Genomic DNA, 16,470 nt, shown 5'->3' with positions numbered 1-16,470 from the left:
GCTCCTGTCAGACAGCTGGAGCCCCGGGTACCACGACTGCCTTCAACTTTTGTTATTGTCCAAGTCTCTTGCCAATATTGATTCCAGGGCACTCGCTAGTGACAGTTGATGTCACGTACCAGTTAGTCTGGTCCTTAGTACTTAGACACTTTTATCTACACTTAGGTGCACACACGCACGCACACACACACACACACACACACACTCTTTTTCTATAATTACTACTGTAGATCAGTAGTTCCTAAACCTTCAGCAAACCTTTTAGGTTTCTATATCAAAGCCATATTTTGTGTAAAAAAAGAAAACTCCTCATCCAAGCTTATCGTTTTGTTTATCACCATCTGTCATACACGCACACACACACACATGCGCACACACACACACGCACACACTCACACGCACCCACGCGCACGCACACGCACGCACACGCACGCACACGCACGCACACACACACTTGGACTGTGCCCTCAGAGGGTTAGTAGACATCCAATTAAATGCATTCTTATCCAAAACAACAGAGGGTTGACTCATCATGAACCCAATACCTGGAGTCTTTACTTCCTCCAGTAGAACTTATCGATGGATTTGCCTTAAAGCCCCACCCGCCTTTCACTCTGTCACAGGACTGGAAACCCATCACTGTCTGTCATGACACAGCGGGTGCACTGAAGCCCTGGTGGGATCTCCAGGGTGAAGATGCCGAGATAAGAGGGGATTTGGGCTCAATAGGAGGAATTAGAGCTTAATAACCTCCATTAAAGCCTGATGCAGATGCTTCCTGGCACAGATGTGCAACCAGGAGAGGACCTCCTTACGGCTGTGTCTGTGTGTGCGCGCGCGTGCGTGTGTGCCGGTGTACACGCACGTGCGGGTTTGTTTGTGTGTGTGTGTGTGTGTGTGTGTGTCTGTGTGCGCGCGCGCGTGCGTGTGTGCGCACACGCGTGTGTGTGCGCGCATGTGTGCGTGCCGGTGTACACGCACGTGCGGGTTTGTTTGTGTGTGTGTGTGTGTGTGTGTGTGTGTGTGTGTCTGTGTGTGTGTGTGTGTGTGTGTGTGTGTGTGTGTGTGTGTATCGGGGAAAACAAGTGTTTGAGCTTTTCAAACCTGCACGAGTAGGTGTTATTAAGTCAAAGGTGCTCGGTTTCTACGTTGGTGTGTGTGTGCGTTTGTAAGTGCTCTACGGTGACATACTTCAGCACTCCACATCAGAGATTTCAGATGGGAGTGAGAGAAGCTGTCCTATGATGTCAACCCCAGAGAAGAGACACTAGTTCCATACAACACACACACACACACACACACCTGTGTGAAATCCTGTGACAGCAAAATAAATAAACTTTACCTTGATTTGTCTGTCAAGATAAAAAAAACAAGAACACATCAGGTCACATGCTGCCTTTTACTGAGGCCCTGAAATACCATTAGGACAAATTACATTAAAACAGCTTATAAAATTTAGAGACAGGTCAACAGGGTTAGACTAACTACCAAATTAATGTTATATTCTGAATACATTTTTCATTGCGAGATTAAAAACATTGTTCCATTTGAACAGTAACCTTTCACATGTGGGCTTGGCCCTTTCAGTTTAATTACACAGTGATGAATACCCTTCCTGATTAGTGATCAGAACTGAGCTAGACACACAAAAGTTTGCACCTTGCTAACTAGAGAGAGAGAGCGAGAGAGAGTGAGAGCGAGAGAGAGAGAGAAATCTGAAATGTGGCTGACCGCTCACAGAGTCGATTAAGACACATAAAGCAGTCCAACAGACTCTGTCGACAGGTATCCGTGTCTTAGCCGGTGTGATCTAGTCTGGGGTAGAGGTTTCGCAGGAATCTGAATGGAAATAAGAGCTTCGGTGTCCTAGGACTTATTTATTTAGAAGGATGTCCGGGGGCAGGTAAACAGGCTGCTTCCAGGAACACTGACGATTAGTGCTGTCATGCGCTATAAGGTTGTGGCTGTAACCTGCAGAAACTTCTGCTATGATTGTGAGGAAACACACGCTAGTCACCATGCGGTTTACAGGGGATTAAGACCATTAGCACATGAGGGTTACTGAGAAAGCAGTCCTAATCTGGAGCCGGAATGGTCTCCTAATCACATCTTCCCTAACTGTTAAAGATCTTGGAGTTATTATAGATCTCAGTCTCTCGTTCGAAACGCATGTAAATAATATTTCTAGGACCGCCTTTGCTCACCTCATGAGACATTTCAAAGATTAGGAACATGCTCTCCTCACATGATGCAGAAAAGATAGTCTTCACTTCAAGATTGGACTACTGTAATGCCTTACTATCTGGCTGTACCATTAAGTGCCTAAACAAGCTCCAGCTAGTTCAAAATGCAGCAGCCAGAGGTCATACTAGAACTTGAAAATTAAATCACATCACTCCTATCTTAGCTACTTTACATCGGCCCCCAGTAAAATGTCGTATTGTTTATAAAATACTTCTAATAACCTACAAAGCACTGATGGTGTTGCCCCACAGTACCTTAGAGAACTCTAAGTGCATTATGATCCACCACGTCTGCTTAGATCAAAAGATGCAGCTCTTTACTAGTACCAAGAAAGTCTTATTCTTATAAATCTTATTAATCTTTAAAGGGGGCAGAGCTTTTTCCTATAAAGCTCTCCAACTGTGGAATAACCTTCCTGTAAATGTTCGAGACTCAGGCACAGTCTCAATATTTAAGGCTAGGCTGAAAACCTATCTGTGCAGTCAGGCATTTTATTAACTACTTCTCATCTTAGGGCATTGAGAGTTCTGGTAAACTGGGATGTGATGGTGCTGTCACTTCACCTCTCTTTTGTCACTCAGGTTTGTTGACTGAGAGCGGTGGAGGGCAGATGTTCCAGGGTGCCCTCATGCCTGTGGTTCCTTCTGGCTCTTTCCTTTTAGCTGTGCTTCCATAGCTAGATCTGCTGGAATCCATCATTGCACATTATAATTCCCTAATTTACACGCCCCCATACCTGGACACGCCTAATCTAGACTTGGTTTCGGTCACATGCAGTCAGGACAAGACTAGGACCTCTAGAAAATAGGACTAGACATGAATTGCTTATTTTTTTCATTTTTTATTTATTTTTTATTTATTTATTTATTTATTTTTACATTTTTATTCTTGTTATTGCTGCGGAGACCGTCGTCACCCAGAGGAGGATGCCCCCCCTGAGTCTTGGTTCCTCTCAAGGTTTCTTCCTCATGCTCTAGGGAGGTTCTCCCCAAGGTCGCCCTTGGCTTTCTCACCGGGGGCTTGGACTCTGACATTTGTAAAGCTGCTTAGTGACAACGGCTGTAAAAAGCGCTATAGAAATAAATTTTGATTTTAATTTTGATTTGAGAGGCCTAAGAGACTCACCAAGAGATACAGTGCACAGACACCAAAAGACTCACAGCACAGTGACCAAGATGCACTGCACAATCACCAAGAGACTCACAGCACAGTCACCACAAGATGCACTGCACAATCACCAAGAGACTCACAGCACAGTCACCAAGAGACTCACAGCACAGTCACCAAGAGACTCACAGCACAGACACCAAGAGACTCACAGCACAGTCACCACAAGATGCACTGCACAATCACCAAGACTCACAGCACAGACACCAAGAGACTCACTGCACAGTCACCAAGAGATTCACAGCACAGTCACCAAGAGACTCACAGCACAGTCACCAAGAGACTCACAGCACAATCACCAAGAGACTCACTGCACAGTCACCAAGAGACTCACTGCACAGTCACCAAGAGATTCACAGCACAGTCACCAAGAGACTCACTGCACAGTCACCAAGAGACTCACTGCACAGTCACCAAGAGACTCACTGCACAGTCACCAATAGATGCACTGCACAGTCACCAAGAGACTCACAGCACAGTCACCAAGAGACTCACAGCACAGTCACCAAGAGACTCACAGCACAGTCACCAAGAGACTTACAGTCACTAAGTGTGAAAAGCATGACTAACTCTCTCTTTTCACCTACAGACATAGAAAAGAAGATAAACTTAACTAGCAAAAGCTTTGACTCTGTAACTATGCAAGGTCTCATTTAGTTTCACTTAATTTAACTTTATGCCCTCCATCTTCTTTGTGGACATGATCTACTGGAAAAGCCATATTTAATCAAGAGAAATCTGTTTCAAGCGAATCCCAGCGCCTGCAGAGAGAACACGCTCAGCCCTGGAAAAGAAGAGCTGTAGTGCATGCGACTGCAGTTAGACAAGAGAATAGACTGTGCCCGACATGCTATGAAACCCACGTGAATTCAGCTAGGATTCTCAGGAATGCTTCAGGGAATTGCAGTAGAGGATCAAACAGCACATACTTGGGAACAACCTATACGGCATTTCAAAACTTCTCAACAGAAACGTTTACACAGGAAACACATCCCTCATAGTGTCACAGGGCCACTGGCTGGCCTGAGGTCTTGGACTGGTATTTACAGAACACATTCTGCTGACCACAACTGTTAGCATCTATGTGAAAGGTAATAATACTGCAATACATACTCTATTTACATTTCTATTCTTAAGTATTCAACATATGAATTACACAGTATTACTGTAATACAGTATAAATAATATTTGGATTGATTTAGTAATGTATCCAATAAGTGAGGACTACAGCATTCAATAATCATTTAGAAACATTAGAAACGTGTCCTAAAGGTGAAATCATTTCGTGTTTGTAGTATGTCTGGTCACCTGATGTCAAAGGGTGAGGAAAAAGTTCACAGGCACTGTTGGTTATCCTATTATTTGTCATAAAAGATCTATATTGGTCTCCTTTTGTGGAAAAAAAATGCTTGGAAGTGGGCCCATGTTATGAGAGCCATATTAGTTTTAAAATAAACGAGTCACTGACCTGAGGCAGTTGGCATTGCCAGAGCGGCACAGGGCTGCCCACGGCTTATGGCAGGGGCGACCAGCAGCTCCCTGGCCAGGCTAGCAGAGATTGGCTGCACCAGCAATGATGTCAGATTGTGTCGATCCTCCCTGAAACTTCCAGCTGGAATGAAAAACAAATATGTGAAAATAAGAGAGAGAAAAAGGCACATTGTAGTTTAAAGGAAACAAATTTGGTAACTTTGGTTTGGCACAAACCTCTGAAGTGATGCAGACATGCAATTTTCGTCTCCGAAGTCTTACCACTACACATCATCTGTTCGGCATACCTCAAACGTTTCAGATTGGGGAGTTTTAACACAACACGGAAGAGCAAAGATAATTATGGCAATCCAGGATCTGTCTTCTCGGCTGTGCCGCAGAAGGGCCGCATGGGAACATGCTCTTAAGACAAACAGATTGGGCTGAAGTGCCCACAGGCTGGGCAGAGCAGGCAGGCGCGTGTGCCTGTGAAGCGGGCACAGGGCGGGCACCGTGGCTGCACCCCGGACCCAATCAGGCCGAGGGGAGGTCAGGCAGCATGGAGAGACCTTCTATGCCCGGCTGCGTCGGCCTCGACCCGCATCAAAGACTCGCCCACGACTGAGCCCCGGCTATACTAATAGGCTGGAGGATTTTAGGTTGCAAGTAACTGCTCCGGCAAAGAGGAAAAAAAAAACCAACAAAAAAACCCCCCACCACCCAACGGGGATTTAGGTGGGTGAAGCGCTCCATTGATTCGGCCTCATTAAAACGGAGGAGTGGTGAGCCTAATCCTACTTCAGGAACAAATTTATTTAGGGGCTTCCATTTTCCACTGGCGCTCCCAAGCTGTCCGGACGCTCCATTACCTCCCCCTGATCAACGTGATCCAGACAAAACGTTATTAAACGCCAGAACGAAGCTAGCCAGTATCGGTCCTCGGGAAGAGCCAGGTGTTCCCCTTGTTTGTAGGAAAGATGGGAAGTGATGATTGGGTTGAGAACTGTAATGGAACAGTATCAGGGAACAGTGTAAGGGAACGGTCTGCTCCTGGAACTTCCAGACATAATAACTGTGTAGAAGAATTAGATAATTGGAGTTAATTAACTTAACGACTATGAATGTGCATTACAATAAATCACTGGGACTACATGAACCTAATCACGTCATACTTAATTTGTATCAGAAACGGCGGTCCATTTAAGTGGATAATTCAGCATCTCCTGATGCCAGAGAGAGACCGCTCCTCTCGCACAGCTAAAAGTCCTACAGCTCCAGGCATGGAACGCTACAGCTCCAGGCATGGAACGCTACAGCTCCAGGCATGGAACGCTACAGCTCCAGGCATGGAACGCTACAGCTCCAGGCATGGAACGCTACAGCTCCAGGCATGGAACGCTACAGCTCCAGGCATGGAACGCTACAGCTCCAGACCAGAGGGAAGACTCATCCTTGGCAAAAGGCGCAGACACAGCTGGCCCGATCACAGGAGACAGTCTGGAGTAACGTTGACAGTGATGGGACGCGTGTGTGAAGGAACACAAGAGTGGCTTTTGTCTCTGCGCTTCACAGTCCTTTATTCAGCAGAGCAGGAGGAAACTCTTTTCTCTCATTTTGGATTAGATGATCCATGCTAGTCTGTTGTGTGCAAGTCTGGGTTAGCCTGTTCACTCTTCTTGAGCCACGACTCTCTGAGGAAACCCACACTGAAGAGATGAGAACATTATGTCTTAGAATCAGATGTATTAGGACAGGACGATACTGGGATAAAGGTTTACCAACTGAAAGCAGGCTGTCGGTTGAAATCTATAACTATTGACCCTGTGCCGTCTGAGGTTTTGCTGTGTATCTGAGCACTGTGCTTTAGCCTGGGACCTGTGGGGCCACTATCGCACAAACGTACAAACGCACATCTCAGACAGTCAGACAGTCTGGTTTGAAAAGAATATGGCAATACCATCAGAATGACTGTAGCATGCCCCTCGCAGTGCGTGCACACACACACACACACACGGAAGCATACTGTTGCATTCTTGATTTCTGTTTCAGTAAGTGCATTTACCCGTGTCTACTGAGAGTGACAGAGACCATGGAACCATGCATAACCCACCTCCCCAATTTGTCTTCCTGCAGAAAAAAGCTTCTGGAGATGTCTCACGGATCTGACATCAAACACATACTTGTGTTCCTGTCATGGCCGCTCTGTGTCATTAAGAACCATTTTGCGATCCACCCTCCACACAAAAGCCCGCGCGGGGAAAGCAAACGAAACACCGTGATCACGCCACAAAAGTTCTCTGGCAGTACGGTGATGACAACAGCCAGGCGAGAAGCACTGCTAGTTTGGAGTGGAAGACGAATCTGACGAAACAGAACCTCCCAGCATTTCACACCGACTGGGGCTCAGAAGCTGACAGGCACAGCGAGATTAGTTTATGAGCAGTATGACACGCATATGGCCGTCCATATGTGCCAGGTTTGGACAGCAAACACCCAAGAGCATTACACACCTACTTCCCACACATCACACAGTCTGAATATTAGCACCGTGACGAGTGCGGCGAGTCAGATGCTCAAAACACACAAACGCTCGCCTTTTCTCTGTGATTGTTATGATTTTTCGCCCAATATAATTATTGTCTTGTGTTACACGCTCATCTAACAAGGTGAGACTTGGCGATCATTTCTCAGCGGCCCAGGGCACGTGTGATCCTCTCAAACCATCAGCCACGCAGCAGTGGTCCCAGTGCACTTTACAAAGGAGTACTGACCATCTGACCCACTCTGTGATTTTTTTTTTCCTGGAGCCCACTCATCAGTATTTAATTAGTGGTGGTGGAGAGACCCCTGCAGACCAGTATCGCTCCCAGACTGACATCCAGCGATGACGATGGCAGGACTGGGATGCGCTCAGGCCCCCACGCTGCTCCTGGCGGCCATGCGCGGTCCCCTCCGACACCTGATTACGAGAGTCGCCGCACAAACCGCCCTTCTGCTCGCCAGCCGCTCCGACTATCAAACTCATGCAAATTGATTTCCAAAAACAAAAATGTTGCAAAGTGTGACTATTAATCTCCATATGAACAATAGCATTAGCTTTTCATGGAAATTATTCTAATGTCTCTTTGATATCGAGTGTGTTTACAGTTCGGCTTAGCGCGCCGGTCTTTCATGTGCAGCCTTGGATTTGTTATACTTAAAAGCTTCAAAAATACACTCGAAAATCCTGCTGCATTACAAAGACTAGAAAAAAAGAGGACTTTTAAAGATCACGAACGGCAAAATTGCATACAGTGAGACAAAAAGTTTGCGAATTGTTGACAATTGTCTGTATTTCTGCACCAATGTAATATGATCGAAGTCATAGTAATAAATACAGTTTAATTTAACAAACTCAAGTTAGAGTGCCACATTTTCCTGAACAAAAGGTTTAAACCATCTACGTGGTTAGGTAATTAAATCTCTAGGATGCTGATTCTGAATATGGTAAAATTTTAAAAAGATTTCAAAGATGCTAAGTAAAGCTGTTATAGGTAAGAAGACTCATTAAGTGCATCAAAAAGAAGATATTCTGTGTTTTAGAATTTGGAAAATGAGAATCAAGATTTTAACTGTTATGTGAAGATGTAGGATATTCTAAAAACTATTCAGTTCTATGAGCTGAATAGAGAAATAAGCCTACAGAAGCCCCCAAATTCAAAAGGGCTCACAGATTTGTTCTCAAAACTACAGGTCTTTTACATAAAGGAGTTCTTAGCAGTTCCCTTCGCCCACACCGCGTGTCCCCACCGTTGCAGCTGTGCATCACTGCATTTCTGCAATAACTATTCTTTTCCAGTTCTCTTTCTAAGAACAAAAGTTGCTCGTGAAAGCCCACGGTCTGGAACAACGCTAACCAGCGATGGCGTGCCGAACTCGTTAAACACAACCTCGCATGCGCATGTGAAAGAATGCGACAGGGTGGTGACGAAGTAGTTGAGTGGGCAGAGTCCTTGTGCATCTGGGCTGGATGGAGCCAGTCTTCAAGGGCCATTCACAGAAGCGAGGATCACTTCAATCGATGTGACCACGGAGGTCTGTGATAAGTCTTTCATTAGCCGGCAGTAATGGAGGACACCTGAGCGCCACTCGAGGGACCGTGCCGTGGCCCGCGAGATGCACAAGCTGCTGCCTCCTGGGGAGTGTTTCCGGATGAAGTGTGTGTGTGTGTGTGTGTGTGTTGGCAGGGCCAATTACAGCACCAGACTCATGTACTTAACAAAGGATAAAAAGAGATAAAGAAATTGCAGTGCATTATAAATGTCTGCAGTACTTCATACGGAATCAAATCACATCACTTGCCGCCTCTGCCCTCATACAGAGCGGCTGGCAAGCTATCAGATGAGCTGTTACGATCATCTTTATCGCTGAGACTCGAGCTGTCATTCACCCATCATTTTTGCACATTTTGGGGGATCTCACTTTGGTTAATAGAATATCATCATTTTTAGTGTCATCTTCTCTGGAGATTTTTGAAAAAAAAAATGTCATTCAAAGGTAATAACATTATTATTATGTGAATTTCTATAGGGCAGTAAAATATTGGCGTGTAATTGCTTTAACAACGCGTTTATGACACTTCAGCTAAACATTCAGCGCTTTTGAAATGCAAAAGCGCAACTTGAACCAAGCGTCCTGGGCGTACCATAGAGGGCTCGATTTATTCCCACGCATCAGTACGAACGGCTGTAAAGTGTGGACTGTTCAATAGTCAAAGCCTCCTGCCCTCGCTAATGACACAGTAGAGGAGCTGCAATCATGCCATGTGTCTGGCAATGCATAGCACATGGCACAAAGCTATTGATTAACACTAATGAGCGAAAAAGGCCAGCTGAGTTCCCGCTCCCGTCGGGCTGCCACGTGCCACGTGTGGACGGGCAGCGCGGACGTTTCTCAAAGCCCGAAACCCCAGCGTGTCTGTGGAGGGGCATCCCCGTGAGGGTAGGGAAGGTTATTGCTGTAATGACGTGTGCTTCCCGGGTTAAAGACAGACACGAGGCATCCTGCCCCACTGCCTCGGCAGTGCACCAGGGCAGACCCGGTCCGGCCCCCCGTCTGTTACTTAACGTCGGGGCAGAGTGCTCACTACAGCTCAAAATGGCGTATGGCTGAATACACCCAGCCCCTCTGGAGAGGGATACAGCGACATGGTCAGAGCGATCAAAGCCCAACCGACGACTCCACATTATGATAACACGATCTGCCGCCAAGCCCTAAAGCAAAGGTTCTTGAGTGATAAACACCACAACACTGCACAAATACCACACAAGCAACGCATATACACCACACAAACATCGCTTAAACACTGCACAAACAGTAAGGGTCGGCGCCAGGCCGAGGCCCCCTCCGGTCACCAGAGGGAGGCCTCGAGTCAGGCACACTACTAATCAGGCTTAACGCCCAACAGCTGGGCTAGGCCCAGTGACCCGGTCACTCAGTGTTGGGTCTTTGCCAAAGTTCTGAGCGAGGGTGTCGGTGTTTTTATATGTCCCCTCCCCTCTCCCAAGGCTTTACTTTTCTTGTTTACCTGTTCTAACCATTCTGCACACGGGCCCACCATCGTTAGAGTGTGGTTGCTCACCCAGTAGGCTGTTGATGTCATCACCTGGGTTCGAGCCCACCTTACACAAACAATGCGTATACACCACGAAAACATCAATTCAACACTGAACAAATACCACACAAACATCGCTTCAACACTGCACAAACAGCATACAAACACTGTGCATATACTACCCACCAATATTAAATTAACACTGCACATACACCATACAAACACTGCTTCAGCATGGCACAAATACTACACTGTACACATACCCTGCAAATACCACAAACACTATACAAACACTGAACACACAGCACACAAAGAGGTCTCCTACCTATACAGCCCTTAAACAGGGATGTCTGCGGCCCGCAGTGCTGAAAGGAGCGTGCTGTACCGAGGGAAGAGCCATGTGATTGATGTCTGAGGTTGCAAAGAGCAGGCAGCCCACACTGGGAAGACAGCAGTCCGTGGGAAAGGAGAGAATGAATCTCAGCACTGCCAACAGAATGAGTCCTCGAGTCCTGGACAACTTATATATTTATTGTGCGCGCACGAGTCCATGCACCAGAGCCGCTGATGTGAGACTGAAGATTACAGCTAAGCTGGGCAGACCATCAAGGCCAAGTGAAGAACCCGAAAGGCTGCTGGAAGACAGATGACAGCACTACAGACGATCACTGCAGTGACCATCACTGAGACCAACCAGCTGTTATATGCCATGGCAACAGTGATACTGGAGATGCAACAAGCTGTCCATACCTGTCCATACCTGTCCACACCTTTCCACACCTGAGGCCTTGGAGACTGCCAAGACAAGATTATCAGCTCTGGCTGCCCATCTAAAAGAGTTACACAAGAAAAGTAGAAGGTAGGAGAATAAACAGGATGTTCTCCCATGAGCCATCCAAAGTGTACTCTCAGTGGCAGGGTAACTGCATAAGAACAGACCTGCCAAAGCTGGAGAGTGAACAATATTGGAAAGGTTTATGGAAGAAGTAGGTATCACACAACAACAACAATGCCCAGTGGTTAGAGAACCTGAGAGCTGTCCATAGCAACCTCCCTGAACAGGGTCCAGTAACCATCACGCTAGCAGATGTCCAAGAAATGGTTCCGAGTATGAAGAATTGGGCCTCCCTAGGCTCTGACATGGTCCACACCTACTGGCTGGAAAAGGTCTGGACTGAAAGACAGCACAGAGGCACTAATCATTGGAGCACAGAACAATCTCTGAACATGAGATCAGTAGAGGCTGGATCTACCACACCAGGCAGGACCCCAGATGCAGGCTGTGCAAAGATGCCCCTGAGACCATCAATCCAGCACATAACAGCAGGATGCAAGCAGACAGAGCGCACATGGAACGCCATAACCAAGTGGCGGGATAGTGTACAGAAACATCTGTGCTGAGTACGGGCTGGAAGGTCCAAGGTCAAAGTGGGACACACCTCTGAAGGTGTTGGAGAATGCCCGAGCTGAGATCCTGTGGGACTTCCAAATACAGACTGTCAAAAGGGTAATGGCTAACAAACCAGACACAGTAGGCCATAGCGACAAATGTGGTGATCCTGAGTGATCAAAACATCAGGAAGAAGGAGCACGAAAAAATGAGAAATACCAAAAGCTGAGAGACGTAGAAAAGATGTGCAAGATAAAGGCAACAGTGGTTTCCATGGTAATCAGAGTACTCGGGGCTTTGACATCCTATGGAAACCTTATTGTGCACTTCAATGCAATTTTTACTCTCTTGCTGTCAGTATGTGTGTGTATATATATAAGTCATATATACATATGACTTTAAAAGAAATGCTATATTGTGTTTTTATATTGTGTTTTTTTGCCAGTCACCAGTCGGTCTTAGAGCTCTCAGCGCTAGTTTTGGTTGTGGGCCTCTAAGTACATGCAACTGTAATACAACCAAGCAAAAAACATAAACTTAAATGTAAAAACTAAGGAATGTTCTATGACTCATGGTAGTGTTAACAGTGTCACTAGTATGTTGATCTAACGGTGAGCGGTAAGGAGGCAGACACGTGTGGAGTAGAGCAAGATTTATTAGGGGCAATTCCAAAATCAGAGTCGTTACATTGGTCCAGGGTCATAGAGCCGACACGGAGAGTATAGGGGATACATGACTAAACAAACAGCAGAACACGAAAGCAAGCCGGGGAATCAGCCTATAACAAAAGACTCGGGAAAACTCAGGGCTAAGGCTAGGAGAACTAACTTAAACACAATGATTCAAATATACATATACAGAGTACATATATATACAGTACATACATATACAGAGAAAATGGAACCATGGAATGGAACTAAAAAACACAAGACAGGGAAAACATGGAACCTGGAAGCTGGGAGGGACTGATCGTGACAGTTGAGAATGGTCTGTCTGTTTTCCTTTGGTGACTACCATTCTATGATCAAAACTAACCTATAATAAAAGGGGTGGCACAGTTTAATTGTGTTTTAATTTAATACAATTTTATAAATTGTGCACCTCATTAAGTTATTATATATTTCTAATATATTACATCTTATAAAACCAGACTCATAAAGTGATAAAGGTATGCTATGGTTGGGCTGATAACGTAGGTGGTAAGTGAGCATGTATCCAGTTTACTCAATAGAGCGGAAGTACATAGTGGAATATGTTAGAAGGTTCGGCACACAACTTTACTACTCAAGAGTTTCTCAACTTCACTTCTCGTGAATAAGCAAACGCTTTATGTCTGGAGGGAGAGAGACAGACAGAGAGAGAGAGGCAGAGAGAGAGAGGGAGAGCCCCTGTTAGTGAAGTTCCAGATGATCCATTTAAGATAAATGATTCAGGAGTCAGAAAACTTGCTCTTCTATTGTCAGCCGACCATTCATGCTGGGACTCAGGCGGCAGGTTTCTGCTGAGTGATACTCATTCCAATTATCCTCATAATACCACCCAAAGCCATTTATACATTAGTACAATGCTACACATTTTTCAAAACAGGGAAACGTTGAGAAGTACACAGAACTATCCTCGCATGTTCTGAATACATCTGCAGTGTGCGTGCGTGCGTGTTTTGTGTGCGTGCGTGTTGTAGGATATAAAAATAATAATGATAATGGTGAGAAGAGCTGAATGTATATCTCCTTGTCAAATCTCAAAATGTTTTTCCATTAGAGACCATTCTAGTTTGTTTTGCTGGGATAGTTTGATTCGTTCAGCGGTGCGAGCGGACCGCGGCGGGGCCGTCCGCCTGCAGACACACGGGCCGAGGGATCAAAATAATACGTGGCGTCGAGGAGGCTTAAAGTTACAGGGATTTTAAATTCCTCTTGATTGTGCTGCAAGGCCGGAGTGTGAGTGCACCAGCAGACTGGGGAATGGCAAATGTGTTTTTAATGATGATGGCACTTTAATGACGGCATAACGCGACTCTCGGTCTCCATATCGTCACAACACGTCTTCTGTGTGGGAAGCACACACATCACATGGCCGTTTGCTATAAATCGCAGCACAAGTGAAGAGTGTTTGCTCAGGAAAGGCTCCCACCACACACACACACACACACACACACACACACACACACACACTCATAACAGTGCACACAGCCCATGCCTGTGGACATAAGGCTAACGTGTTTTGATATATGAGCGATTTGTCACATGCACTATGGCGCCCTCCTTCAAGCCAAGACGACGATTGAAAATGCGAGCTTAAACAGACTTCCAACATCCAAACAACCAAATTACCTTGGATTTGTTTCGTTCTACATTTAACAAATTTGGTAGATGCTCTTAGTCAGAGCAAAATTCAGTTTTCATGTTAAAGAGGCAGGCAAGTGTAGTATTAGGAGTCTTGCCCAAGGACTCGTACAGCATGGAGAACTCACTCAGACGGGAATCGAGCCCCAGACCCCCACAGAACAGCCAGCACTGTTATCGACTTCACTACAGCAACCACTATGTCAATCCTAGATTAACTCCAATTAACACCATGCACATATTATGGCCGCTTCGTTCAGTTAGAACAGAAAGAGACCTGCAACCATGCATGAGAGTTTGGTGTTAAGACTGACGCCAAGACCAACATCAATCCTTGAGAGGAGGCTGATATCCTCTCATGGACTGAGAGAAGACTGTGTTCCTGTAGCAGTTTGTAGCTGTTCGTGACTGTACGAACACTGATATCCTGTCAGGGACTGAGAGAAGACCGTGTTGATATGACTGTTTCAGGGATTGAATTTTAAACTATTTTTCATTGTTTTCATTTAATGTCTTTATTTTGCTTTATGTTTGAATCATTCCAATTCCTTCTAATCATATTTCTGTTTTTTAATTTTTAATTTTTTTTTTTATTATATCAGTTTCTTTGTATTTTTGTGTGTTGAGGCACAGGTGAACTGTGAGGTAAACAGCGTGGTAAGGCACAGGTGAACTGTGAGGTAAACAGCGTGGTAAGACACAGGTGAACTGTGAGGTAAACAGCGTGTTAAGGCACAGGTGAACTGTGAGGTAAACAGCGTGTTAAGGCACAGGTGAACTGTGAGGTAAACAGCGTGTTAAGGCACAGGTGAACTGTGAGGTAAACAGCGTGTTAAGGCACAGGTGAACTGTGAGGTAAACAGCGTGTTAAGACACAGGTGAACTGTGAGGTAAACAGCGTGTTAAGACACAGGTGAACTGTGAGGTAAACAGCGTGTTAAGGCACAGGTGAACTGTGAAATCCTAAATGATGAGGTCTGCTGGAGGTTGAGCTGTGATTTGGGGTTCTTCAGATTTGTTTGAGAAGTGCCCCTCAGTCTTCTCTGTTCCATCAGGCCAAAGGCCGGGGTCTGGCAAACAGCAACTGTTGCCAAGGTTGGTTCAGGATGTTGTTTTGGAGCCGGACCACCCAAACGCTCCAGGGGAAAGGTATAATCAGAAGCTCGGTTTTACAGATACGCTTTGGCCGAGCCCTGAGGGGTAACCCCAAGCTCCATATGCTGCTCCACACATCTCTGAGCATTTTCCACCCATTGCGAATCACAACTGGTGGACAAAACACGAGCGCCGGCTTTTGTGGAGAGCTTCTCTTCGGTGGATTGTTTTCCCCTGCAGAGCAATCAAAGGTGGACCAACGAAGCTAATTACAAAATGAGGCACACGTGTTGTTTCTCCTGAGGTTCTGCTAGTTCTGTGGTCAGTGCGCTCGTCTGAGCATAAAAAAAATGTCTTAAGAGAAAAATCAATAAAAGTGTACAATTAAGGTGATTAATTATTTGTGTAGAGAACTGCTGCAGGACACAGCACCTCTCACACACATGCTGGAGTCTAGAGCACTCCAGTGTGTGTGTTGTGTGTAGTGGTGTGTCACAGTCACAATCAGTCACACACACACCACACACACACACACACACACACACACACACACACACACACACACACATACACACACATACACACACACATACACATACACATACAAATACACACATACACACACACACACACACACACACACACACACACACACACACACAAAACAAAAACAGGGCATCCAAAGCTTTGATAAATTGCACCTACACAGAAGGCTATAACATACCCACACTGTTGTTAAAACTCCAGGAATATTTTAAGAGAGCACCTGAGGGCTTTGATGTTGAAGCTGTATCAAGGCAGTGCCATGGCTCCTATTTATCGCTGCTTTGCATGCACGCACGCGTGGACACACACAAACTGCTTTGTTCACCAGGTCCTGGCTTTCAGAGACAGGTGTAAATCCTGTAGCCACGCCGAACTTTTATCTCCGCCGAATTCTCATGTTGACAGATGAACGGATGCAGGACCAGAGGGGACCCGACGCGCCACAGTAAATTCTTTTCAAGTAAAATGATTCTCTCTTTGCCTAGGATAAACCATGGCCACGTCCGCCAGGAAATACGGCTGATGGTGTGGGAACCACAGGCACGGCCGAGCCCGGGCCAAGAACCCAGCGCGCCGCAGTGGAAAAGGCCTGGTACGTAGAGAAAGGGGAGTAACTTTAA

The 16,470-nt window shown here is 45.8% G+C and overlaps 1 protein-coding gene across 1 annotated transcript in view; it reads right to left on the bottom strand.

The window, feature by feature from the left end:
• Positions 1-16,470, bottom strand: part of LOC113568958 (inactive N-acetylated-alpha-linked acidic dipeptidase-like protein 2) — a 120,666-nt gene that overhangs the window by 62,703 nt on the left and 41,493 nt on the right. Inside the window, 1 exon segment of the mRNA XM_026997094.2 lies at positions 4,880-5,023. Coding sequence (XP_026852895.2) covers positions 4,880-5,023 — 144 coding nt within the window.

Source organism: Electrophorus electricus, chromosome 26 (genome assembly GCF_013358815.1).
Source record: "Electrophorus electricus isolate fEleEle1 chromosome 26, fEleEle1.pri, whole genome shotgun sequence".
Taxonomy (NCBI): domain Eukaryota; kingdom Metazoa; phylum Chordata; class Actinopteri; order Gymnotiformes; family Gymnotidae; genus Electrophorus; species Electrophorus electricus.
Note: the sequence above shows the minus strand (reverse complement) of the source record. Positions and strands in the feature narration are given on the sequence as shown.